At 31.3% G+C, this 22,067-nt stretch overlaps 1 protein-coding gene across 2 annotated transcripts; it reads left to right on the forward strand.

Annotated features, from left to right (window-relative positions):
• Nucleotides 1-24: 24 nt before the first annotated feature.
• On the forward strand, nucleotides 25-21,536 carry LOC113392341 (protein decapentaplegic). 2 transcript variants are annotated; one of them, XM_026628727.2, is made up of 2 exons: nucleotides 25-480; nucleotides 20,247-21,536. In XM_026628727.2, the coding sequence occupies exon 2, from the start codon at nucleotides 20,264-20,266 to the stop codon at nucleotides 21,371-21,373; it is 1,110 nt and encodes a 369-aa protein (XP_026484512.2). In that variant the 5' UTR covers nucleotides 25-480; nucleotides 20,247-20,263; the 3' UTR covers nucleotides 21,374-21,536. The 2 variants fall into 2 exon arrangements, with proteins under 2 accessions (XP_026484512.2, XP_026484520.2); XM_026628735.2 differs by lacking the exon at nucleotides 25-480 and adding an exon at nucleotides 17,520-17,799.
• Nucleotides 21,537-22,067: the final 531 nt, after the last annotated feature.

Genomic DNA, 22,067 nt, shown 5'->3' on the forward strand with positions numbered 1-22,067 from the left:
GATTGTGACGCAATGCTAGAGCGCAGACGCGGTAGCGCCGATCGCCACACGTCCTCTGCCAGCCTTTAGCCACATGCCGAGCTGCCTCATAATTGTTTTAGAGACGAGTTCAATAATTAAGCGATAAATATACCAACAGAGTGGCGGCGAGCGGAGGACGGCAGTCGAGTGGCGGCCGCGTCGCGTATCAGACATTCGCGGCAAGTGATGGACCTGAAGTTCATTCGACATTTTTGTATCGGACATCGAAGGAATCTCACCGAACTGGTTCCCGCGCAACGCTGCGTTAGTACGCCGCTCTGGTGAACCCTTTCGCTTGTAAATGTGGCGATATTTACATATGCGCGCTCGATCTTGCATCGAACTTTCGATCTGCGCCCGTAGCTCAACTGGTGTGTTCTGCGAGCAGGTCGCCGGCGCGCCTGCGCCGTTGCCGCCGCCCCAGCGCGCTCATCTCCTGCACAACGTGCGATGATCCACGTACGTTACAATTTAAATTGCCTATATCTTTTCCGCATCATTTATTAATCGGTATTCTCCTCTGCTAGGTACCTGCTGTGCCACATTAACCTGTTCACGTTTAAATGAGTTTCTACTTGCGTAATACCCAGTTAAGATATAATCTAACATGCTCTCAATATACATCATGATATAAGCGACTACAAAATCATCATTAAAATACATAAATCTACTTTCTTATCATCTTAGCAAGCATAGCGTCTTAGAAGTAGATGCGTTTTGAACTTATTATTATAATTATTATGAAACAATAGACTAGTGCTGAACGAAAAATCACTAAACATTTCTTCAATGATTCCTTTATATCAATATTTATTTTGTTTCCATGAATTTATGACGCACTGTATTTACATATAACTATCTTGCTAAAACAAGGGAAAAAATAAAAGCATTTACGTTATTATTAGTATTACTTTTAGAAATAATTCGTTATCGTATTTGTAACAGATGTTTTATAATATTTTTTGTGTAATAATGTTTTGCAAGTATAAAAATACTTTAATAGTATTGTGCTAAAAGTTAAAACCGTTTCTTAGCTCTATCTTAAGTTAACTAGTCTAACCTGTTATATCTCCGCTAACCTAACAACGTCACAAGAACGCGATCTCGTTTATTTTATTCAGAAATATATTAGATAATTCCATATTATTTTAAACCTTTATTCGAAATCCTACTATTGTTAAGAGTATGCGTTAGTAGGTAGTGCTTTTGCTATGAGTTAGTAACTCATAGCAAAAGCAGTAAAAGGTTTAAATATATCCTATGTGAGTGCACACACAACAAAAACAATAGTAAACATATAGTATACAATAAAATTAACCTGTAGAGTTTTGTTTTGCAGTCACCTTCATTTTCTTATGAGTAGAAGAGGCTTCTATTTTATATTTATGTAAATTTCATAAATTTCTTAATGATATTTACCCATACTTGACATTTTATTAGCAGTATTCCATTAATTTATTTACCAATGTTAGTTGGATACTAAATATAACAAAGATTTTCTATAAGATCCAGTTCTAGATCGTCATAATATCTTCGGAGTCGTTTAAAATCATATTGTGGTCTTGACCGCTGCGGTCTCTAGGATTACTTACTAGAATGCAAAGGTCATCTCGACTTTATTGTATCATTAATTAAACGTTTAATGTATTAAGAACAGTAGTATGTGACTAAATTGTTTTACTTCCCGGTAATGTTTGTCTCTATTATGCGCTAAATTAATGAGAGTTATGCGGAAAAAAACAGGAAAATACTAAAAAAAAAAGATATCATAATTTTCCGTAACATTGACATGTCAATAAAGATTGATTTAGTCGATAGTCTCGATTGTGATATTAGTGTCTATAGCAACAAAAAAATCAAACATGCAACCTAGACCGCGTGGATTTTCAAGTTCTATCACGAAACAATTTGGCCGAAAATCTTAGACTACACATACAAACACACACTATACATAATTCGTACGTATACTACGTGATAATGAAAGTTCCGCATTGCTATTAATCATTAATGTTGTGATTGAGGTATTTATCTATTATATATACCTCCATTTTTAAGTCTTTTTTAATTATTGCATATTTGTTATGTCCCATTTATTTATACTATGTACCTATTGCTTTCTCTAAACTAATTATTTTTGCTATTTGATATTTGTTATGAGAAAGATAAATGTAATCCTATCAAATTAGCTTATATATGTATGAATCGGTAGTTTTAAGTTATTAAATTATAAAGATGTACATAAACCATATAAGTTTATGTATATACTAGAGAATCGCCACCATTTATTAATTTATACATTATTGTTGAAAATTACTTTATATTTGGGAAAAATATTTAATATTAAAAACTTATAATGTCTATTCTAAAATCAACCTTCAAGTTTTAGTTTTTAATCTATCTACATGAAAATAGGTATCACTTCATTAAAATTGCAACAACTTTTTCATTTATATTCTCTACACGTAAAGTTGTATTGTTTAATCGTCTATAGTACCAGTATTATTCAAACGTTATTTTGCTATGAAGTCGAGGTTTCTTTTATTTATTTCATGTTACCACTTTTGTTATGCAGGTACTCAATGTAGTGCTTGTTGGTCGTTTAATATTAAAATTTAGAGCGGCAGTCCATACTAAGTATTTGGCTTGACTCAAACTTGGTAAATGAAAATTATTCTAAATAAAAACATATTTGTTCCTTGTGATATAATATACATTATTTTATATTTTAATTTTTATGCTACATCATTGACTATATATTAGGTTAACATGTTTTATAAATAATGTAACAATAAACATTGTATATTATACAAACAGGTAGTTAACTCGGATCTTTTATAAAAAAAGCTTTAGGTAAAGTAAAATGTCGTGTTAGGATTGGTGATCATCGAAGCAAGGAATAAAAAGGCCGGCAATATTTACGGTGAGCTGGTTTTACTCGCGCCGCCCTAAGCATCATCTTCTTACGCATTAGTGATGCTAATATAAATTATCAAGTTCTATTAAATAAAATCATTTATAAATCTATATGAAATAAAAAAATAGAACTATAATATTTTTTATGTTACATTACATGACATATTTTAAAATGCTAATTTGATGGGTAAATAATTTAAATTAACCGAATCAAGTTTAAATAAGTTAATAGTCCAGACAATATATATATGTACCTATGTATGTTTCTCGTAAGATTGTTCACTGTAATTTTCAAACATATCAAAATTAGAATGACTTCTTACTATATAAAACTAGAGAAGTCGTTGTTTTAACTTGATTATTTTTTGAACTATCAACCATTCTAAGTGTTAAGCAGGTTAAACATAATAAGCTAGTTATATACATGTGTGAATTTCTGCTGTCATGTAGACCGGTCTTATAAACTCAGATGACGATACGGTCACATAATTTAAATAAACGATAAGGTCTCGGGTAGCGTTTTACAAATAATACTGTGTTAGTTAACGTAACTATATTAAGAGATAAATATTAAAACATTGTACTATGTCATAAATGTTAAAATGAATCTGAAGTATTGGATAATCTTACAGTTTCAATAATTTAGCCCGTATTTGGCTCCGTCTTAATAGTTTAATGTTCATTTCGAAGGTTACGACACGATTTGCAGTAATATTAAAAAGAGATAATTCACTTCCGGTATGTTTTTAGATAAATTACTTAACTAAAATATATGAATAATAAATTTAACACTATAACAAATTTTCAATGTGTATTTTTTTATTCTTTGGGGAGTTTATTTTGGTGTTTTCATTTGAATTTCATATTCATAGAGTGTACGCAAAAATATTTGTGTAAAATTATTTGATAACTTAATAAAATACGTATACTTTTTAAGTACGTAAGATAAAAATAAGCAAATTATGCATGCGCTCGGTTCGTGTTCTGTGTCGTGATTATTTGCGAATAACATATATCAAATTCTAAAACATAAATATCGGCAAATACATTTAATATTTACATACGAAAGTATTTTTATCCGAATGCTTGCAATCAATAACAGTTGAACGTCGGAAAGGATTCCAATAAAACTTGTCATTTAAGTCGATTCCGTGGAATAGCACAAAGGGTAACTTTTTAATACTATAAAACAAAGTATCCCCGCCACGCTAGCAGTCTGAACTTAAAAACTACCAAACATTTTCATACGGTTTTTACCAATAGTTGTATAGTAGATAAATGGATGCACAAGTTAAGGTGGTTATATAACTATTATGGTTTTGTGTAAATTGGTTATATGACGATGATTGCTTAAAATGCTGGAAATAATCATGGTAACTGAGAGCTTTACTGGCGCGCACCACATGGTTAGTATAGTTATATATAAATTAAAATCCCAGCTTTTAATTTACGGCGAGTAAAGCAGGCAGATATCAGGTAGTTTTTAATAAAAAATAAACTGTAATGAAAATTAATATAGATTTAAAATCATCTTTTGAAAATGAAGGTAATGAGAATACATTCTGAAAAGTAAACAACAGGTTTTATATGGGACAAGAATTTATTGTCAGTTAGTTAGTTTAGTAGATTACTTAACCAAAACAGCATACCTACTACAGGTTTTGCATAAAACATCCTCTCACACATTTCGCAAATTTTAAAGCAAATGCGAGAATGTTTTTTCACTTATTTATACATTGTTGTATATGTACGTCTGTCTTTTGCTTGTGACGAAATTTTAAATATATTTTATTTTTTCTTTTGTTCGTATCAATACATATATATACAGGGTTATTGGTAATTCGACGTATTCCCGTTAGGAGGTAATAGGGGTCACTATTTGCGATAATTTTAACCCCCATATGCATGATGCAAAAGTGAACCATTTTTGAGTTATCGCGTTTTTTAGATTTTTTCAAAATAAGTCAAAAATGCAACTTCAAAAATTTATTAAAAAAATGTATCAATTAAAATCTATTTTTTTCTTCTGATTTATAAAAACGATTAAACACTGGATATTTTTCAATATTTAAACAATAATTATCGGTCCAAATTTAAAAATGCAAGACGGAAAACGATATTATTTCAATATTTTTTTTATTTTTTTCCCTTAAATATGCCTGAAAAACAAAAAAAAAACATTATGAAACTTGTTCTGCAGATTATTTTAAAAACATAATCGTTTATTTAAAACTACGAATTTATTTCAAAGCAACCGAAATAAAATGATCAGAAAGAACGCTGGTGAAAATTCGTATTCGAACAAGACCGATTTCGTACTAAAGGTCGCTCTTTAAAATTCCCACAAAATTTATTTAAAATAATAACCAATGTAAAAAATGTTTATGTATTTAAATTTTATTTTAAATTTGTATTAAGTAAGTAAGTTAAGTAAATAAGTAAGTTTTTTTACATTGGTTATTATTTTAAATCAATTTTGTGGGAATTTTAAAGATTTTAATCGATACTTTTTTTAAATCAATTTTTGAAGTTACAATTTTGACTTATTTCGAAAAAATCTAAAAAACGCGATAACTCAAAAATGGTTCACTTTTGCATAATGCATATGGGGGTTAAAATTATCGCAAATAGTTACCCCTATTACCTCCTAACGGGAATACGTCGAATTACCAATAACCCTGTATATATGAATATAAGAATATATATACATAAAAAAAGATTATTTTTGTTTCGTGATATTGTATGTTTAGCATAACAAGTTCTCCAAGGTTAAGTAGCAATATTGGTAGCAAACTATGAATGTATCCCTGCTGTTCTGTTTAGATACTGTTCATTTTAAATTAAATTATTTGACTTAATGACCTTCTACGTTGTTTTAATGTTAGGGCCGAATATTAATCTAGTTTTAAGGGAGAAGATCGCTAAGGTAAATCGCTCTAATTTACTAAACAAACTTACTGCACCAATTTTTTTTACATTTATATACATACAATCTTAAAGCTTTGCCGATTACTTAGAAAAAGAATATGTGCAAATATGAGTGCAGTCTATCTTCTCACTCTCATCATTCAATATGGCAATCCGACAAGACTATGCTCTAAATGGCTTTATGCGCCTTTCGAGGCACTTGAGTGTATCATTTCAAACTTCTTAATGCCAGGATTCTACTTAGAATTTCTTGACAAAAAAATCCAATGACTTTATTTGTCTGACCCCGGATTGGACCCCGGGGCCTCAAGGCCTCAGGATTGGTCTTATACTGATAGCCACTTGAATGGTGGCTAGTGGAGGTGTTGTTAATTAAATTCTCTCTACCAATCAAATCTGCGAATAGTTTGGTAGAGTTCGCGGACCAGCGATGGTTCTTAAGTCGTTAGAACCGTTTGAAACTTTAATAATATATAATTAGTAAATTAAAGTGCTTTTATTCCCATACAATTTTTCATAGAACTTAGTATCAAAATTTTATGGTAGTCGCTAAAATGTACAACTAACTAGATTCTGTAAGTCACTTGAAAGCTGTATATGCACTTAGTAAAAAAAATAAAAATAATACTATTTCCTTGTCTATTAACATACTCATATAAAAAAATGGTAATCATGGTAAAAAAAAATAAAGATTCCAGGGTCGATAAAAATAATTATTTGAAGATGCGTGCTGTGTAGCGAACTAAGTTCGAAATATCTTTGAAGTATATACCTAATTAGAAATTAAATCATGTGGAAAAAAATCGGAGCTACCGACAAAACTTGCAAAATCAGATTAAAATGCCATACATGTGGAGGGGCTGATTGCTGTTGTAGCTGGGTGATTCTAAGTACTGGATCGTAGGGCGTCCTTCAGGAGGTAGACCGATGATCTAAAGATGGCCGTGACGGTACACTACTCGGTCCTGAGAACGGAGAACCGGGAGTTTTGCGCACCCTTTATGGACTTTATCTGACCAGTATTTATTTACAGTTATATTTTTATGGCTAAGGCTTTTATTGGACTTTATAATTGTATTCGTTTGACCGCAAGGAATTTTAGTTTTTTCACCGCGCTGCTCCGATGCGAGTTTATCTACATATCTTGTAGCAGATTTTTTTTCGACTCATGTAGGTATCATGGCAATTATTCAAATTTGCGTACAGCGAATTCAAATTTAATAAAATAAACAGCATAATGTACACTATGGAAAACAGGTATTAAAAACTATCATTAACCACAATTGACTAAAATTAAAAAAAGCTATTCTACTTAAATGTCGTATTTATTCAATAGATATTTTTGAAGATAAGCGTCTAAAAGCTGCTGTTCGGATTCGCAAATTCGTAGGTAACGGTTTTTTTATTATATGCTTAAGCATTTCAGTTACTTGAATTGTCATTCATGTAACATATAATATATACAACTTTATCTTGAATCTGAAGGACGATACGAAATGACGAACGAAAAAACATTTGTCGTCTTCCGCGGAGATAGCTTCGTGGCATATATACACGATCAGTAAACAATATAACAAATAAATAAATCAAATAACTGACATTGATATTGTTCAATTATTATATCTTATTATTTATATCATGTCATAACTCATGGTATATTACTTTGGAGCATTGTCTCTTGCCTTTGAAAGAGGTTTTTATTAAAATAAGTTTACTCCAAAGGACACATAATAATTAATGTAATAATTTACAACCATATAATATTAACTGAAACAATATTTTCAAAAAAATAAAATAACAGGAAATTATTCTATCACCACAATAAAAGCATACACAAACAATTTAAAAATAAATAAAAGAGCTGCAATGATTTTTCTTAGTACCAATTAAATTTAAAAAAAAAACATGCATTATTTTTATTAAGTAGACAATTGTTAGACTCCTCCAACGACCCTTTTACAAATAGAACGTGTGAACTAACAAGTCATTACACTAATTAAGCAATGTTCGCAGGAATTCTTTAACCGAGGTAGTTGCGTAGGCAGGTTGTAATTATCGCAATTATAGAAGTATGCCTTGTAAAACTCTTTCGGAATATTGAACCATGGTGTCAACATTATCATATAAGTGTAACAAAAAATAAGTTGTCCTAAAGCAAATTTTAAAAGGAATTTAGTCGTAACAATAGCATGTACGAGTTTTTTAAAAAGCATTTAAAAAGAACCAATCCGCCATTTTTTTTATTTTTCATATATTTACAATTTATATCTGCATTATATGATAGGCAAATTATTAAATAATAAATATATGTTTTTAAATATATTCTCTCAGAATATGATCAAGTCCAAGTCACTTATTAGAAATAAAACTTATTGGTGTATTATAGTGCTCCGTAAAATCAGTAGAAATTTCGTATTTCTGTATTTAAAAAATATTATTTAACATAAAACTGTTTTGTTGTCGGTAAATTTTGCGTGCAAAAGTATTTCATTTATACATGATGCTTTATTAGTAAACAATTCTATAAGAACGACTAGTTGTATGTAAACACAATAAACATGCTCAGACGTAAATCAGCCAAAGATAATATTTTACGACATAAATATAATGTTAAGGCATATTAGCATGTATCTCGGTACAGATCTTCCGGAATGCATGGACGACCTTCAATTTGACACGCTGAGCTGACAGTATCGCATTATGATAGCGATCACTGCATTTGTAGGCTTCTGCCAATGCAATCGGAACCTGCATATGCATTTTAATGGCCATCAAACACACGCAGTCACTATTTTTAATTGCATAAGACAATCTGCTTTCACACTGCACTTCGTTACAAGGAAGTGAAATCAAATCTTAATTGTTTGAAATATGAATCCATGCTGTTCTTAAGTAATAAAGATTATACAAAAATGCTCACGTGTATCTATCTATAAGGATAGTTTCGTAACTTTAATAGTTATATTTTAAATTTGATAGTGATTTAGAAGATAAATAAGTAAAAACGTAATATATTGATATTAAAACTGATTGATTTAATGTAATGTTATAATTTCATTCAACAACTCGCTATCTATATAAACATACAAATTTAGAAGTAGGTTAAAATAAAATTTCTAAGACCCAGATTTCCTCTCCGTTACGTCTCTGACGAAGACAGACATAAGTGGGCTGGGAAAGACGGGCAAACTATTACTGGTATAAAATAGCTGTACATTAGGTACACCTGACAGGATGAGTAGAAAATAGCTTCGGAATCGTTGTTTTTTGCTGGCGTTTCCAAGCGAATGCTAAACTGAAGGAATGAATTGTATTAACCGTTTTTATTGCGTTAAAAAATAGAAAAAAATCAGTCAAATGTTAGATATATTTTGTCCCGTGTTTCATTGAAACCGGGGAACATAATCCTGTCAGCTATTCCCGACGGTCGTTGATCTAATTGAGCATTTGAGTGGTGCGTGCGTGCTAATGGGCTAATTACGTACATGAGGAGAGAATTGATGAGTAACGCAGGACGCGAACGGCCGTGGGTGGCAGACGGCATGGCACCGCGACCATAGTTCGTTGTGGAAAATCGACTCATTTTTGTACACATTGTTAAACGTGTTAACAATAATTAGGTACAAACATTACTTGTATTATATATCATTATTGTATCGATATCTGTTAGATCTTATAGAAACGTAACAGTTACCTTCGGGAAAGTTGCATTTAAATATATTCAATATGGTTTTATACTTTTACTACTATGGTTTTATATGAACAGACACTTGAGCGAAACTCGTTTATAATTCGATATTCCAACAGTTTATACGTTGATTTAAAAAAAAATAGATTAATAATTGTCAAACATATAAGAAATAGTAATCATTAAGTCGATTTTTAATGCACAAAAACCAGTAAGCGTTTGACGTTCCTTTTGAAAACGTATATTTTTAATATTCCACACTTCAATCGCGAAAGTTATAAGTGTGCTTTACCGCCGCTTCATGACTTTCGGCTATTTCACTGATTTTATACACACACACTTTCTATAATACAATGATGTCAAAAATGTATATTTTTGATGAAATAATTATTTAAATCCATACTATACTATACTATATATATCAATAAAATTCAACTTTAAACTATATATTTCGGTATATTTATATTGGTTCGGAATGCAAATTCTACCAAGAAAAACTGGCATGAAACTCAGTAGTTACTCTTTTCCAACTTTTTTTCTTTTACATTATCTATAGATTTTTCCTCTTTCTTTTAAACGACATTATACTTAGTAACCAGTACTAACCGGTTTGTATATTGTCGTAAAACGAAAATGGTGACATCTTTTTAAAAGAACGGCCTTATCGGAGACAAAAACCAAATGTGCCAAGTAGATAGATAGTATACAGTACATGAAATTGAGGTATTAATTTGCTTAAATCGAAAAATTCATAATCTATATAAAATATAAAACAAAGTCACTTTCTGCCCCCGTCTATATGGCCGCTAACTTCATCTAAACCACTAACTGGTCTTGATGCACAATTCACCAAGAGAAAAATCGATAAACGAGGAAGGTTTGTACATGGCTTTACATGACTTTGTAAAAGGCCGTAGGTAATCAAAACAAAGAATGAATACTTTAGAATATGTCACCGATTCCAAATTACGAGCAACCAAAACAGTAGTTCGTTGCGAAATGGGAGGTCGTATAATTGCCTATAACACTCAATTTTTACCATGGCAGTTAAAATTATCCGTATTTAAATCCTTCAACAAATTTTGATCTATGTTTTACAATAAAATTACAACTCAACTCAACTCTATCTCTTCTATTATTCAGATTTATGACATATTTTTATTAATCAAATAAAAGTTATTGAATAAAAAATATTTTCTTGTTAAGCGCCTTTATCATTTTGTTAATTACTAAATTGCACCCGTACGAAACCGGTGCAGGTCGCTAGTTATTGTTAATTACATTTTTCACAGACTTCAATTTAACATCTATAACATGAGCGATTTATGAGTAAACTTAATGTTTATTTTAATAATATTTTGATTTTGTTAATTAGTGCACATTGGCCCATCTGAAGGTAAGGTAAATCACTAACACACACATTCACTGAAAGACACGTAAACCATTCTTTAGTGTCATCGTCATCGTACTGCTGACTATATGATCTAAGACGTAAGGTTTCTGTCCGTTTTTACATTGGCTTTTTAATTCTCTAAGCCGAAAAATAGCAAATCGCTCAGAATCTCGGTCGCACCAAATCTTGTATTTGATGCTGATCTGACGGTAGATCACCAATAGGATTCATTTACTATGTATAAGTAAAAAGTTACTGTAATCAATTATTTATTAAAAAGATGAAGAATTATATTTTTTAACAATAAAATTATCAAGCGATATACTCGACTCTATTAGGTATGGAAGGAAAGGAAATGTAGCATTTAAGTGTTTCAATACAATATATACAGATATTATACTATTATTATTAATGAGTAACAATTACTTTACTAAAATAAATTGAAACAATAAAACAAATTGGATTGAATTCAAACTATATTGTATGTTAAAATACTTAGTATATTTTAATAATTTCTCTTGTGAGCTTAGTAATTGTATATCTTGTTAGTTGTTGTAACTGAACAGGGTATTGATAAGTAGTTGACGTCGTGCACTAGCACTATAGAATATGATCCCTATATCTAGATTTCGCCACAATGATCAAATGTATTCGGGATCCATGTAAAGTTATTCGTTTAGGTAATCGCTAATAGATATAGGATAGGTCCGTTTTTGCAATTTACATGAAATATTTGTATTTAACATAAATACTCATGTGAATATATATAAATTACATGAATATGTCATATTAATTTAATTTCAATTATGTTTTATTTATTGTTTTAAAATATGGCTTAGAAGTTAGTTAAATGCGGCTTTTTTAAACTCCTCTTCGCCTATATGATATAATCTTATAGATTTATCTAGAATGATATATAGCTTTGTGTCTATTTGATTGAGTCTGAATCTTTGATTTGAATTTCTGCACGGCAAAATTAAGATTTACTCAAAATTAAAAAGTATTATTACTATTTAACAATTAGTTCCAACTGTATATTGGCTAACTATGTGTATGTTTCTTAGCCTAAAGTTGATCGATTTTTTTTTAGAAGTGACGTCATATTAAAAATGGGTAAATATAAAAATGATCCTTAATATGAATAGACTTTTAGATCATAATAAAACGTAATTCCGTCTTTATATAAATATATTAAGACTGCAACTCTACCCATGTTAATTTTCCCGTGGATACCGTATTTGAATAGCTTATTATTTTTTCAGTTCAGATTAAATTCTATCTCGATTCTATGTCAAATTTTGTTAAGGTTTATTATGGGGATAATTCGTAATAAATTAACCAGCAAATAGACAAAAAGGTAAATAGATATTGGCATTTATAATATCACTTACTTTACTTACTTACTTTATACTTTATTGTACACCACACAGAGAAAATAAATAAATACAACATGGATCCAGCCTAAATAAAAGAGGCGTACAATTTTGGCGACCTTATCGCTACATAGCGATCTCTTCCAGGCAACCAACGGTGTAGGTAAGGTTAGCTCATAGAATACGAAGTGGCCATCTTATATTCTATGCTGTAATATTAAATAAAATAACATAAATATAACATAATAAATAAATGTTAATATGGAATAAACAAATTATATATCAATTAATAAATTATATTATATATAAATATTACAATCAGATTCTTATAAGAAATAGAAAAAAATCTGCTTACAATTTATATGGGTAACCAATAGTACGCACAATGACAGTTTCCCATAGAAAAAGCAAACTTTATCATGTATATATCTAATTAATTGTAATAAACTATAATCATTACAAAAACATTAAATTCATTAAATTTTCTTAGTATTTAAAATTATTAAATTTTGTTTAAAAATGTTCGTAATGTAAATATAATTTATTTTTATCGGATAACTAACAAAATATTGTAATTAATAGATCCAAAAAACTACGGAAAAAAACATTTTTTGAACAATTTTAGTGTGAAACAAATTTATAAACGTACCGGCTGTAGGCTAAACCAGGTAGGTTTACCTATGATATGATAGATAAGAAATTCTTACAAAACTATAAATGTAATAATGTATACGGAAAGTCTATAAAAATATATATTTTTTATAAGAATCACATAAAATGCAACATGATTTCTAAAGGATATTCAACTATATAAAAATTAGATGAAAAATTAATCGTCTGCAGAAAAAATTTACAATGTGCCGTATTCTCGCTAGGTTATTTAAAACATCCTAGCATAATCAATTTAATATTATAGTTAATGTAAAATATATTATAATTATTAAATAAGACGATAATTTTGAATATACTATATAGATAAGTCAAGCTCATTCAGGTTATAAAGGTTAAACATTAAGCATTTAAAAACTGGTTATTTGAAGATAATAGTACAGAAAGCAATATAATGGTTTTTGATAAGAAAACAATAATTCGTCCGTGATAATTGGTTTATAAGCTTATCCATACACTCGGAATTAGAAAGTCAATTAAAAATATAGGTGTTTAAGAGTATTAATTTTCAATATGAATATAGTATTACATTAAATCAAAGAAGAAATACATAATACAAAATAAATAGTACAGATACAGAATAAATTAAAAAATAAACCATTCGGTTCATTTTTTAATTTCTTCTGTATCCAATTTTTTTAAATACAAAAAACTCCTTTCGCTAAACTTTTATTAATGCAATTAGAAATAAAATAATATCATTCTATTATGATGTGTTAGTAATCATCTACGACAATGACGCAGCAGATATTCAGAGATAAAATAAGTAACTAAAATTCTATAACCTCAACAAAAACTGGTATAAAATTCCGAGCGACTTCTAACTTTCGCTGGCAGCATATAACGGATCGCGAGAGACACGCGCCAAAAAAAAGGAAAAAAAAACAAGAACAACAGTTCTTTATTTGCGCGTAACGGCTCCGGTAGCTTGCTAAGAATGATAAGCCATCTCGGTAATTTTAATTTAATGGAAGCTGCTTTATGACAACTTAGCATGGTTTTATTTAAGCATTGGCGCCATTCAAATACTATCTTTATTGTATTAGCTAGCGTTTGTCACAAAATAATTCATGTTAAAATAGTTAAATAGTATATAGTTAAACATAATAATATGAAAAAAAAATAACACATTATATTTGTATTTTTTTAAATTATCCGCCGCAAAAGTCCAATAAGACATTTACAGGCAGTTGCTTACGTGTAATATGTTAGAGTTGGGTTAAGGCCTCCAATGCTTAGATAAATATATGTCCATTTTTTATTTGACACATGCCGGTTTCAATACGACGTTTTCCTTCACCGCTGAAAATGAGATGAATTTTAAACACAGATTAAGTATATAAAAAGTCAGTGGTGCTTGCTTGGCTTGAAGCCATAATTATCGGTTAAGCGATGTGAATCTCAACTAAGACTCAGTCGTGTGTCTGTTTGTCTTTTCGTCTTAGAACTGTATCTTTAGAGCTCGCTAGTTGAAATGCTCATAATAATTTTATACTATGGTCGCTATCATGACGAATAATAAGATAAATCTATACCCACGGGTTGAACTTTATTATAAGCAGACGTTGACTTTTTATGCTTAGTAAGTCGTTAATACCTTATACGTAATATAACTCAGTTTGAAAATCGATCCTTCTGTGTTATTTGCGTGTTTATGGTCAACTTTTGTCTAAACCAACGAATTGAGTTTATTTATTGATTAAGACAAACTTACCACTATAATTTCTAGATGTTTCCATTTTTTATGAAATATATAAGGAATTTAAGAAAATAAATTAATGAAAAATATCAAAAATTATGCAACTTAACACATGTGACCATATAAATCACTAGAAACTCAAACTCAATTATCATCTCGAAACTGCACGTTCCGAGGTACCTACTCCAGAATGACAGTTACAAGTGGTTTTGTACATTCATTATAGAGGTTATAATCTCTTCTAACTTATTCAAATATATAATTATGTATATAATATTTTATGAAATATTTAAAGTATTAAAAATAAAGACTATAAATTTATTTTAACAAATACTGATAAAAAATAGATAACATTAAGTGCTTAAATATATATACAAATATGAATTAAAAATAGTTACTGTATAAATCTTGACCGCGTGGAATGGTGGCAAGAATGCTAGCAGCATTTCCCCGTTGAATCGCAATTCAGATCCTCTGGGCTAAAAAAAATAATAAAAATAATAATATAATAATTGTAGAGCTAATAATTCTTAATTTTAAGTATGAATTTTCTAAATTAATTTTTAATTAGGTACACTTAAAATAAATGAATCTACATATAATGACCTAAATGGTTATTGTTTATAAAATCTTGCACTGAACTTTTTGTTCATATTCATCAAGGTACCATTCCATTATTTTGTATTTTGTTATGTAATAATTGGATAAAAAATACTTATTGCACATGTTGGTAAAAATTACATTAAATTATGATCGGATATTTCATGAAAGTCTCAGTTTACACTTTACCATCTGCGACGGCACGTGCGTCGACTGTAATCAAAATAAAACGTCTCACCTGCTCGAAGTATCCTATCATTGTTAACGAGCACATTCATCGCTGAAACGCGCACAGCGTTCATAAGGAACAATTTTTCCTTGCAATATTTACTTTTATTCCATTATCTAAATTGTTTTATCTTGGATTTAAACACGTGGGAAGCGAACAGGAAATGAGATTAAAAACAATTACGTTCAATCATCTACTGAACGTGAAAAAGTTTACAACAAAAGTATTAAATTAAAAGGAAATACTTTGTGATTTTTGTGTTAAAATAACTTTTGTTTTTTTCTTATCTTGTAACATTATAATAGTGCACTGGCTAGTGACTAATCGTTTCGTGAAATAAACTGTTAGTATGGCGCTACTATAATAGTTCAAAGGAGTTAAGTTGACAATCAGTTCTAAACAATACTTTGACCAATTTACAATAGTTTGCTCCTAATTTGCAGTTAGGTATGATAATATGGTTTTCTGGTTAGTCTCTTTATGTACACATATATCGAAAGAATAATTTATGTATTTTATTACAAAATTCCTACTTTCAGGTAAAGTTTTATAGTTATATAACGAAATACAGTAGCTCTAGAGTTTTACATCATTATAATAAATTTGTTTAGTTTTGTGATTTTATAACAGCTTAGAAAAACAATAATGTAGTTATATACGAAATTGAATGATAACTTTATTATACATAAAAATCCGAGTCAAATACGTAACTAAAGTAATTTTTATGTTTTAGGTACATTGTTATACATACATTTTATTATAAAGGGTCACACTGGGCTAGAAACAGAAGTCATCTTACTCATACGTTTCATGTTATTAAGGGCGATAGTTTTTTTGACGATGGGGTTATTACTGTTATCTACCATAACGGTGGGGCGGTGTTCTCGGAAAATCAAGTGTCAAGAAATGGCGCACAGTCTCGTCAACACCCTTCCCCCACTCTCGGTGATGAGTCGGGGCCGCATAGTCTAGCCCACTTATAATTACGACTATTTACTTAAACTCAGCTCAGTTATTCTGAGACGCGCCTTATGTGACATAAATACGCGTCAAAAGAAGCGCTTTGAAAGCTCGGTGCCTGAATATTGTGACGGATACGTGATAAGTTGATAATAATTGTGTACAGAACATTTTAGGACGCATTGCTTTTTATTAAATAGGTAAGAATATTTTTAAATAATATATTTTTAATAATATTTTATAAGTACTTGTAATTTTCGGTAAAAAATAATAATATTAGTAGTTACTGAGTTTTATTAAAATCTTTTAGATACATTTATTACTAATGTCCTTTGCTTATTAGTAGAGTCTGAGTATCATATTACATTATAACTAGGTAAAAACAAGTACTAATTTAGTTTCGATGTCGACATTTTTTTTTGCATTCCTTTCTTATTTTTAAAAAAATATTTTTCACAAAATTATAGATCGATATTAATTACTTACGTACTATTTTAACAAGTAAGGAGCAGGTTATTCCAAAGAACAATGTGAGCTTTAAATAAATAATAAATAAATGTTCTTTAAAATTCGCTAAGCCAGATAACTTACAATTTATTTATCATATCTTTTTAAACATCGTGGTAATTTAAATTTTAATAAAATATTTACGCTGTTTGATTAAGTTTTGACAATTTGAAATAACAGACTAACTATATATACATCAGAATTATTGAAGTTAAATTGAATTGAAACGATAGCCAAGCTTTGTGCCAACAATATGTTTGCAACTGATGTTTATGAATGTGAAATTGATAAGTAAAAGTGGCCTTGCGATAAACTCATATCAACATCAATTAATAGTTAAGCGAAAATTGCGACGAGTTGAGTTTAAATAGGTTCGGAGAGGTTAGGTAGTTCAGGGCAGAGGTCGAAGGGTAGGAAGGGCTGTGGTGGTAGTGGGTGCGGCGGGTGCAGTAGGAGGCCGGGGGGCGGTGGGGCGGCGGGCGGGGCGGGGCCGAGCTCGGCCTGCCCGCAGCGACGCCGCCGCGTCTGGAGCGGCCTCTCATTCCAGCCGCGAGTCCGGCGCCGCGAGCACGTAATGCGTGCATACACTGTCGTTCCGTCCGCCGCACACGCACGCCGCGCGCGCCGCCGCTCCCGAGCGCCAACACGCGCCAGTGATGTTACCCGCCCGCTCTGTTGTTATGTGCCAACGGTTCGATCGTGAACGAGTGCGGTTCCATTTGTTCCCGAAGCGTTGACTGTACGCGCTTCTCGCTCGCGGAGATATCACGGATTGCGGATTTTGTGTAACTATCGACGTTGGATGCGTTAAAATTTCGGGTGAGTGAGAGAGCCGAGTGGTCGTGCGCCTGCGGCTGGTTTGACCGCATTATTTTCGAAATACGTACGCCATGATCCGGTCGACCGTGCTAGAGCGATCAAAACACTATAAAAATACGTATTCGATACTATCTAATCATTTGATGCTCTAAAATTTTTACACTTGCTATTTAAACTGGAACATTGACCTGATAGTATTTTCTAATATTATTATAACAGACTCTATATAAAAATACTTTATAATTTATAAAACAAAGAAATATATAAACGAACAGGAAATAAATATCTTTCATAGTTTTCATGCCTGTAACAGAATCGCGTCTCGTTGAAGTCTTTTGCTTAAGGCTATTAAATTATGCTTTTATATTTAAATTCTCTATTTTGGTATTACTATGTTAATATTATATATAATCCATATACTACCGAGGGATAACATTATTTAGTATGTTAAATGTCCAATGTGTTTTGTGGTAATTGGAAATTTAGTACTTTTAGGCTCTTCCAATTCCAAAATTTAAAGTGTTTTTAACATTTATATTATATAACATAAGCAAAAAATTATTATTATTGGAAATATAAGCTTCTATGAGTAAGCTTAGTTTCATCTATTCCTAGATAATAAAATATGATTTGCATTATCTTAAGAGTCATTATTATGAATATAAATGGACGAATCAAATATCACATTCTCTATGAATATCATATGCATCTACTACGGGTCGAGAGATGACTTGAAAAGCGGACTGATTTGAGAAACAGTCATCTTATATTTTACATAAAAATAACAGTCAATATCTGTAAAGATATTTGACTGAATACTTATACCAATGTTTGTACCAATGTTTTAAATAAATTGAATTGAATTGAATGCTAAAATATTGCTTACAAATAATTGGCAAATAATATATTGTATGTAAAAAACGATTTGTAAAATTAAATCAGGTCAGATAATTATAAACATAATTAAAACAGAATAAACCCAAAACAGGTGTTAAAATATACTAACTTAATAAATAATACTTGAGTGAAAAAACTTTTTGAATATTAAGAATAATACGAAATAACGCAGAAATATAAATAGGTCATAGAATTCGTAAACAGATAATATTTCAGACGTATAAACAAGCGTCTTGTTAGTAAATAAACAAATTATGCACAACGGCGTAGGTAGCAAAGGTTACGCTACGTTAAGTGTCTACTTATTTATTATCGTTTTTATTGAGATCGCATCTTGTACATAACTTAAACATTACTTTAAAAAATAAGGTACTTAAACTTTATTAAAACTGATTAATTCATTTTTAAAGTACGTTTAATATCTACACAACTTGTATCAATTTAATAATTATTAAACGCTATTGTTTATTTGTTTTATTGAATCAAGAAAAAATAAGTAACTACATTAAGATTTTGATAAACGATATCCTTAATGTAATTTTTGTTTGACAGTAAAGAAATATTGAACGCCTACTTAGTAATATTCAAGCGAAAGAAATTATTAATCAAACTCGCAAAAGATGTATATTATATCTTACAATCTCTTACAATTTACATAAAACCAGTAAACAGACGTTCAGTAAGAATGTGTAGTGATTTATGAGGCCTGTTAGTAATAAAGGGACAACTTTTGCACAACACCGCGGGAAACCACCGTAACTTTAATATTTATTGAACTACTTTAAATGAACTTGTCTTTTTTTTCTATACAAAAGTTTTTTTTACATTTAACATGTTATATTGAGTATTCTGAATGTTGCTAACTGACCAATCCACAATATTAAAAACTAATAATTTAGATTATAAAATTATATGGCTAAAAATATTACATATTTAGATAGATACTGCCTTTTTTATTTTTAGCTTTTGTCTTATAAGGTATCCTTATGTCATAGTGTCGTTAAATTGCCTTATATGGCTCGCTCTAGTAATGCCGGCAAGGAAGAAATACTAATGTACCTATGATGTAACGCACAAGATTGTCATCATTTTATTTTTATCAATTACTGCCATATCTCTTAAGACAAAAGTTATTGATATTTAAATTTTTATTTTAAGTGTATATACGGGATAGAATAAATGCAAACATTTATTAATTTATGATCTATCAAATTAGGAAAATAAAGGTGCACAAAACGCTAAAAAACCTAACCGTTGTTTAATTATTCAATTTAAAACTGAGTATGGTATAAAGCATTATTTTACATTATTATTATATATGCACTTGAAATAATAGTTAGCGGACATTACAATGAGACGACGCATTTATTAGGAATAATGAGAAATGAGATAAACCAACTACCGGTTATATACAATGTTGACCTTTGTTAAATTACTCGTAATTCGGATAGTATGGACTCAAAATCTTTAGTTCCTTACGTTACATCTTTCATTTAAGTATATATATTATTTTATTTCCTAATACTAACAGTGCGTTCATTTCTTTGCAGGTGGGTCGAGGAGAATTATGCGTGGGGCGTGCGCGTGCGCGGTGGTGTGCGCGTTGGTGGCGCTTTGCGCGGCCGCGGGGTTGGACGAGGCGACGCGCGCCGCCGCCGAAAAGCAGTTGCTTGCGCTGCTGGGACTGCCACGCCGGCCGCCGCCTCGCAATCGGCCGCCTCCGCCTGTGCCCCGCGCCATGCGCCTGCTGTATGATGAACAAAACGCTTTTCCCGCCGCAGCGGCCAACACGGCGCGGTCTTTCTACCATACGCCCACCGATCTCGATGACCGCTTCCCGGGCGAGCATCGCTTCCGCCTATTTTTTAATATAAGCGGTGTGCCATCCGATGAAGTCGCGCGTGGCGCGGACCTCAAGTTCCAAAGGGCCGTCGGTACGACGGGCAAGCAAAGATTGTTGCTGTATGATGTCGTACGACCTGGGCGGCGTGGGCAAACTGAGCCCATTTTAAGACTTTTAGACTCTATACCTCTTAGGCCCGCTGAAGGCATCGTAACTGCAGATGCTTTAGGGGCGGTTCGAAGATGGCTGAAAGAGCCAAAACACAATCATGGACTATTAGTGCGTGTTTTAGAGGAAGACTCGATAAATACAAATGCAAAATTCCCCCATGTGCGAGTTCGAAGACGCACAACAGAGGAGAACGAAGAATGGCGAGCAGTTCAGCCATTACTTATGCTCTACACTGAAGATGAAAGAGCGAGAGCCGCAAGAGAACTCGGCGAGACGCGATTAACGCGAAATAAACGAGCTGCGCAGCGAAAAGGTCATCGGGCTCATCATCGGCGTAAAGAGGCTCGTGAGATTTGCCAGCGACGACCACTATTTGTTGATTTCGCTGATGTTGGCTGGAGTGATTGGATCGTAGCCCCACAAGGTTACGACGCTTATTACTGCCAAGGAGACTGTCCCTTCCCGTTGGCGGATCATTTAAACGGCACAAATCATGCGATCGTGCAGACTCTTGTTAACTCAGTGAACCCCGCAGCGGTGCCAAAAGCGTGTTGCGTTCCTACGCAACTTTCTTCTATATCAATGTTATATATGGACGAAGTGAACAATGTGGTGCTTAAAAATTATCAAGACATGATGGTAGTTGGTTGTGGTTGCCGATGATGAAGGCGACACGGCCTCGTGCGGACCTAGTGATAAATCGTGGACCCAGTGTACATATAGTAGTGGCCTCGAAAATTGTACATATTCTATTTGTATATATAATCGTGTAATTATTATTTTATTGAAAGGATACTGATCTAATAAAAGATTTGAATATTAATAATGATTATTATTTAATGTCCATGTGTTTCTGAAGTAGTGACGAATTATTTATTGAAAGACAAAAAAAAATAAGGATTTTCCTTAACACTAAATAGTTTACTATTATATTTTATCCATTACTGTAAGAAAGTACAACAAAAACCAGTTAATATAAGTGCATGTGACAAGGAACATATTTAATTACATGTCTTACCCATTATTTTTAACTAATATATATTCCTCTTAATTCAAATTATTTTCTCAATTTATTTCATTTTCTCACTGCTTATGTAATCTAGACTATTCTTCTCATTTTTATGCCGTGAATTTGCAACTGAATATTCAAACTAAATTGGATGATATCAATGAAACTATACTTAAAATGAATCACAATCTAGTAAATTTGGCATAACCCAGCAATGTGTCAGGCATTGTGACTGGTAAATAGTCTGGTTGTTAAAATTTGTCTAACTGACTATATTCTCTTGTTTAATTCTTCGAATATCTCATGTAAAAGATTTCGGGCTCCATATGATTGCTACAATGATTAGGA

This window comes from Vanessa tameamea, chromosome 10, assembly GCF_037043105.1.
Source record: "Vanessa tameamea isolate UH-Manoa-2023 chromosome 10, ilVanTame1 primary haplotype, whole genome shotgun sequence".
Classification (NCBI taxonomy): Eukaryota; Metazoa; Arthropoda; class Insecta; order Lepidoptera; family Nymphalidae; genus Vanessa; species Vanessa tameamea.

Bases quoted from the DNA above. Each gene is read 5' to 3' on its own strand.
- LOC113392341 (XM_026628727.2), top strand. From the start codon at position 20,264: ATGCGTGGGGCGTGCGCGTGCGCGGTGGTGTGCGCGTTGGTGGCGCTT.